The 7,500-nt window shown below is 36.1% G+C and overlaps 1 protein-coding gene across 1 annotated transcript in view; it reads right to left on the reverse strand.

The window, feature by feature from the left end:
- LOC142465086 (dehydrogenase/reductase SDR family member 4-like) overlaps positions 1-7,500 on the reverse strand; it is a 39,091-nt gene that overhangs the window by 7,933 nt on the left and 23,658 nt on the right. Inside the window, exons 4-5 of the mRNA XM_075568994.1 lie at positions 6,915-6,985; positions 366-417 (exon numbers count right to left, since the gene is read on the reverse strand). Of these exons, the coding sequence (XP_075425109.1) occupies positions 366-417; positions 6,915-6,985 (123 nt within the window). The remainder of the gene's footprint in view (positions 1-365; positions 418-6,914; positions 6,986-7,500) is intronic.

Genomic DNA, 7,500 nt, shown 5'->3' on the forward strand with positions numbered 1-7,500 from the left:
ATTATGTTCAAATAATGCACAGTGAACAAATATTATTCATCATAATTAAAAAGGAGTTGCCTTAGTGTCAATACCTCTCAGTAATGTAACCAGGTTCAAATCCCAGTCCTCATTTCTATTAGTGCACTGGGCCCCAAAGTCAAACTGTAAGTTTTTGGGGCATGAGCACTGTTCCTGTAAAATGGTATGCATACAGTATATTTGTGTGTCTGTCTGACTACAGTATCTGTCTATCTATCTGTCTATCTATTTGTCTCTGTATGTCTATCTGTCTGTCTGTCTGTCTATCTATCTATCTATCTATCTATCTATCTATCTATCTATCTATCTATCTATCTATCTATCGTTTAAAGAGTAGGACTTACCGGGTGCGGTCTGAAAGCTGCAAAAGAAGTACATATAATAATGGATCCACCTCTATGAATAAAAAAAAGACAGTTGTAAGAATAAAATATATAGATATAATTATAATGACATAATTACAGACTACAATAATGGGAAATATTCAGAAAATTAACCCTTTCTTGTTTTAGTGCTAGAAGAGTCTGTTTGAAATGTAGAGGCTGGAAAGAAAGCCAACATAGTGAACTATGGAAATAAGCAAAAGCAATTTTGTTGATATTAGATATGTTTAATGTGCAATTAGTCTGTTTAAGTTCTACAACTGTTCACCTATTGAATTTGTGGAGAACATTTGAATTTACTCAGAAAAAATATTTTTATAAGATTGAATGACTGTATATTAAAGTTTATTTAGCAAAGAATAAGGTGTGGGTGGATTTTTGGAGCAAGCAACAATTCTCATTATCATGACCTTGGTTAACTGGGAGCATTGTTGTACTGTAGATAAGGGTTATCTTAAAGTAACCAAATGTACAGGTTTGACAGTGCCAATTTTGAGTGCTTGTCCAGTAACCCAAAAGGCTAATTAAAACATTAAACATTGAAAAAGTTTAAAAGGGGGCAACATTAATGTTTCAGGGTAAAAAAACCTTTCTTCCGGCCCATTCCTACATGCATAACATGTAATACTTCCCTTGTATGCATACAAGCTAGACGTGCGGGGAATACCGGAGCACCATCATTTTTGATACCTTCTGCCTGAAGCACTAGAAATAAACTTAAGTATCAGTACTATCTCTTTTGAAACTCCGGATTGGACTTTGTTTGATCATTTTTGCTAGATCATTTTTTGATCTGATTGAGGGAAGTACTACATGTTATGCATGTAGGAATGGGCCAGAAGAAAGGGTTTATTACCCTGAAACGTTAATGTTGCCCCAATGGACACTTTTGTGAATATTTTTATGTTATTTTTTTAATGTTTCCTATATCATTATATTAAACTACACATACTCTAAATGCTCACCGCTCACAGGTGTGGTGTGATGTGCATGGAGATGAGGACTTTGAACTGTTCAAGAGTAGATTTTTTGCTTTCTGTAAGCCAGAGATACAGTAGAGCCTGCGACTCATCAATGTATCTTTTTTCAAAAAAGTATTTTATGTATTTGGGCACAAGCCGATGAGGGATTTGCTGTGTCGCTGTAACATTGCCACACTTGTCTTGAACAAGATAAGAGGATTAAGAATAAGAATCAGAATAAGAATCAACAGTAAACCAAAGAAATGTAAATTAAATGAAAATTTAAAGAAAGATTTTTCGTTACCCATGGCAGTCGGTCTAATATTAACGCTCACATCAAATCCAACAAGTATCAGAGAGCTCTGAATGAATCCTGCTCAAGCCAAAAAGTGATGTCTTTTTGATAGACAGGAAATGGGAAAAGATGAATATATTTTAGTGGCAAAAGAAGCTACACATGCGTTTCACAGTTATTCACAACCACAGCTTTAAGTCTACACAATGCACATCTCAACTTACAAAAATCGTGTTCTCCGATTGTAGAAGAATAAGTTAAGATGATTTGTGTGAGTTCAATTTTATATCTTTATTAATAGACATCTCCTGTCATAATAATGTCAAATTGGTTTCTGTCATAGTTAAATATTTTAGGATGTGCCAAGGCACTCAAATAAAGCTCTTTGAATTTAAAGACCTTTTCAGGAGAAACCGACAAATAAATTGCCAATCATTTACAAGAAGTTTCTGATCGGAATAATGTAACGGATAAACTTATTACCTTTGGTTCAGACAACACAAATAGCGTAATGGGCGGATCAAAACAGAGAGGCCAAAACAATGTGTTGAAGCAATTGAAAGAAAATATTATAGGTTGTGCTGCAAACGTCATTCACAATGTTGTCAAACAGCAGTTGATCAGCTCCCTTATGAAATGGAGGCAATGGTTGTGAAGATATACTGAACAAATATTTTTATATTTATACCGACTGAGTGGAGAGACTGAAAGAATTGTATCTGTTTGTTGAAACAGAGTACAAGCAACTACTCGGACACAGCAGTATGCATTGACTGGCACTATTACCAGCTATCAATTGACGATTATCTGGTTCTAAAGTTATATTTTCCCCTGAAAATGCATGTGCATCTGTTATTGGTAAATGTTTTTAAGACCCTACATTTGAACTATGATTCCAGTTTCCAATAACTCAACTGAAAATGTTTAATGACACTTAAAAATTGAAGGGGATAATGTTTCTTTAATGGAAATAGCCTCAGCCTTGGCTATGAAAAACAAGCTTACAGAATGTAAAGAAGAAAAATGTGTGGGCACAAAGGTGTCTGTGATGGTTGAAGCACTTGAAGACAATGGTCAACTGGTTTCTGGGATGTTCTAAAAAACGGTTGAAGTTTTCTTCCGGACTGCATTGAACAATTTAGAAGAGTGGGCGAAAAACTTCAGTTTTTCTGCCATCTTTGAATGGATGTTACTGAATGAAACTCAAAAGGGGAAAGAGGTTTGTCAAAATCTGTGAATTTTGTGGACAAATTTGTGAACATTGCAGTACATCAAGTAGCTTCTATCAATGAAGACTATTTCTTTACTTACAGCTGCGCCAGCCTTTATTCTAAAGCGGCGTACGCCAAACCGTATAGAAATTAACTCGGTTTTCTATCGGTTTTCTATCGTGACCAGAATCCATCTATTGGGCGCATTTTAGCTCTGTCTGCAATACCGTCTAGAAACTCAAGTGGGCGATTGCGAGCTGTTGTCTTAAAAGTCTAATAGCAATTCAACCTACAATACACAGTACAGCCATACAGTTCAGCACGTCTGTGTGTGTGCGCACAGTAATTGTAATTTGAAGATTTATATTTGAAGCAGAGATTAACATTACGAGTTCATACTGTATACAGTAGTCCGGGGCTCCTTTGCCATAGACAAAAAATATGAGGACATACTGTCTACAGGATACTAAAGGGAAAAGAAGTACAGTATTACAAAAATATAACGTTGCATCTTCTTCCGAATATAAAATATTTTTTCCCGCTCATGCGGATTGGAACCTTGTTGAAATGCATACTGTATGCGTGTCATCACATTTCTATACTGTATGTATTATTTATTAATCAATACTTTTGCTAGGCTTGCTCTTCTATCATACTGTTTTTATTTTATGCGCATGCGTGTATGTCTCATTGGAACCTTGTTGAAACACATTTGTATGTCACTTATAGAAACAACAGAGGGATAGGGAGTGATCACAGGACCATACCAATTGAATAATGTAGTCAAATATGTAAGTGAGGTAATCAAAAAGATGGGTGCAAACTGTGAACTGAAAAGTGAATCAGAAAAGGGGAAGGGAAACACAAAATGGATGTGCACCCTAAAAGAATTCACTTATATGCACACCAAACTAATGTAAAAATTAACTTTTAATAAATACCTTAAAACATATATTACCAAAGTAATGTGTAATGTGGATTAAAAATATATTAAATCAGAAATATCTGGCATCCATGTCTTTGATTATTGAGTCGTGATGTCCCAGATGTCCACTTAATATTAGTGGGATACACCTTTAGTAAGACCGTGTGCCTGCTTCCATTCCTTTGCTCAGTTACCACACAGGGAACAGCTGGACTCGTCAGGTTTCATCCACTGTCAGAAGAGGAACCGGAGACCAACGATCATCTGACCAGGTAGGTGGAGGGGGGGGCCCCTCTGGATCCGTAGAGGGCACTCACTCCGTTTCTGGAAGCCAAGATGTTAAATCCACAGTGTGTATATACATACAGTCCCAAGGAAGCGTACAGTCTGCTCTGCTGTTGCCTTCCACTGCTACACGCCGGTAGCACGCTGTTGTGCCTCACGGAACGCCCGCTGATGACGTCACTGGTATTTCTTTCAGTGCCAAGCCCAAGGCAGAGTCTGTAGTGTCCACAGAGTACAGCACAATGTGCCGTGCAGCAACCAAGAGGAGGCACAGAACGAACCAGGCAGGGACAGACTCTGCCTTGGGCTTGGCACTGAAAGAAATGTGGATTTAACATCTTGGCTTCCAGAAAATTTGGCTTTCATAAAATTTGATACATTTGAGCAACTGTGGCCATCTTATCATCTGTTGCACTAATTGCGGACCATATTAAATAAGCGTAAATTTTGTCGGGCTTTTTGCACACGTAATGCGGTGTATTCATTGCAGGACAGGAGCAATCCTGTAAAGTAATGTAAAAAAGACACTGTGCATTGAGTTTTATTTATGAAAAGCCTAAATTGATACAGTAACTTCTTCAGTACCAAGGTCAATTCACAATGGACCACTGTGGTTTTTTTAAACACCTGCAAGTCGACACATTACTGTACTGCACCGACACACTTTATTCAAGCAAATACCCAGTATGTACCTGGCAGATACCTGGAATGCGCCGCTCCTCACCTCTGACAAGCCCCGTTGCGTTTGCCTTCCCAGCCTGGGTTCATGCCTGGCTGACGGGTGGCTGATCTGTTAAATGATAATGATTAGGATTTAATAGGCTGCAATGCTTCGCGTGTCTACCAGATGGCATAAATTCATGAATTGTAATGCAGTATATATATAAATATACTGTGCAGTATTGCAGCCAGCGGGAATAAAATGCTTCAATCCCTGCTTGGAAAATACCTCAATGCACTCGGGCAGAAAACAGTCACAAACCTCAATACACCCGGGTATACCCGAATTCGTGGGACTAGCCGAGCTCGAATAAAGTGTGTCGCCAGTGTAGCACATGTAGTGTACACATTATAATTCATTACAATTCATGAATATCTGCCACCTAGCAGATACGCGAAGAATTACCCCCAATTAAATCCGAACCATTATAATTAAACAGATAAAACGTGGATCAACCGCGGGTGCTGGGCAGCGCGAATGCAGCATGAATGTGGGGATGCCCAATTTATTGCACGTAGAATTCAGAAGATGCAACTGCTATGCCCCCGAGAAGTTTTATAATAAAGCAGTAAATATCAAAACTAAAGAAGTACTTAGAAGAAAAGCTCCGCTTACTGTAGAAGAGCAGAAAAAGAGTTATCCAAGTGATAAATGGAAGGACATTTTCACACATTTTAATGTAAACTTAATCCCTTGTCAGTTAATGAAGATAATTGTGGAGTTTGCTTTCTGCTTTCCAAGAACGAATAGTCCAAATGTACGAGTCTTTAGTGTAGTGAACAGTATTTGGTCTGAAGAAGAAAGTTGCATAAAGTGGTTACAGTTAAAGACATCATTTTGATAATGAGAATTCTAAAGATTAATGTTGATTGGTATTTTATAATAGAGTGTGTAACAATAAAGTTTTCCTGAAAACAAAATCACTCATCTGAAAAGTACGGAATCAATAATTCAAATGAAATTTGTTTCAAATTTATGCAATTACTACTGGAAGTGCCAAAAAAATCCATGTTTCAAATATAGACTTTGTTTTAGGAAACCTTTTTCATATTGTCTCATAAATGTGTCTAAGGATTAAAGTTTCCATCAACAAATTCATGCTACTCATAAGTATAATAAATACAAATGCGCTTTGTGCCAAATCAAAATGTATGTAATTAGAATTGAATGTGCAAAAAATAAAATTTCAAATAAATATATATTTTTTGGAAACTTTTATCCCTAGACACTCTTTAATAGAATGTGTAAGGATACAAGTTTCCTAAAACAAATTCACTGTACTCACAAGTTTATGCAGAGCACACAGTGAGGACTGCATTTCCATCAGAGCAAGAAAAAAATAGTTGTTTAGTCTCAAAATGTTTTGATTGATCCAAACCACGATTTTCTGGGGAAATGGTTGATATTCCTTTATTTTGTCCATCATTACTGTATATATTACAATTTTGTCTGTAAAAATCCTACAGTATGTAATGTGTACCGCACACTATACTGTAATTATGAAGTACTTTGTGTCCCATTGGGAGAAAAGTGCTCTATGAAATAAAGTTATTATTAGTATTATTATTTATAATATAATAATAATAATAATAATAATTAGTATTATATTAACATAATAATAATAATAATAATAATTATTATTATTATATTGCTAGCCTTCAATTAAAATACTTTATCTTTTCTAAGCTTAAAGATAAAAAAACAAACAAAAAAAAGAAACAAATGAGCTTTCTATCAAAGTATAGTAGTTTAAAATTGTATTTGTTTTACAATGAAGAATAAAATGAGATATCTAATGTATAGGTATATCCTAGATACAAACTACACAGTCAAAATACATACTGTATGTGTAAAATACAGTGTACTGTATTACTCATGTATGATTCAGCTACAAAGTAAATGCATGAACAAAAGCCACGTAATATAAACAGAAGGGAATATTTCATTTCTCTTTGGTACATCATACAAGTACAATATATATATATATATATATATATATATATATTTAAGTATTATGCCAGGTGCTACTGGGTTTTCCTTAGATGAAAACCTCAAACACATTATAATGCAATATTTGTGTCAAGTAACTTCTATCATGTGCCGTCTCTTACCCTTCCTTCTGCATATGTGGAACAACCAGTTTCGCCATCAGGAAATGGGATGTAACATTCACTCCAAGAACCTGAAACGAACAGAAATGGAAAGTGACCAGATTCACTAAGCAGCATTCAATCAGTGAAATGCAAAAGCAATTCAGTAAAATAAACTTACCTGAAGAACATAAAGTGTGGAAAGAGCAAAGTATGTGGTAATTGTATTTTGGAATAAGCACATTAGGGTATATGGTAAAGATTAGCACACCTACTGCAGTATTAATTTACTAGTATGTAATTACAGTACTGTATTACTGCACCGACACACTTTATTCGAGCAAATACCCAGTATGTACCTGGCAGATACCTGGAATGCGCCGCTCCTCACCTCTGACAAGCCTCGTTGTGTTTGCCTTCCCAGCCTGGGTTCATGCCTGGCTGATGGGCGGCTGATCTGTTAAATGATAATGATTAGGATTTAATAGGCTGCAATGCTTCGCGTGTCTACCAGATGGCATAAATTCATGAATTGTAATGCAGTATATATATATATACTGTGCAGTATTGCAGCCAGGGGGAATAAAATGCTTTAATCCCTGCCTGG

Source organism: Ascaphus truei, chromosome 13, assembly GCF_040206685.1.
Source record: "Ascaphus truei isolate aAscTru1 chromosome 13, aAscTru1.hap1, whole genome shotgun sequence".
In the NCBI taxonomy this organism is placed as follows: Eukaryota; Metazoa; Chordata; class Amphibia; order Anura; family Ascaphidae; genus Ascaphus; species Ascaphus truei.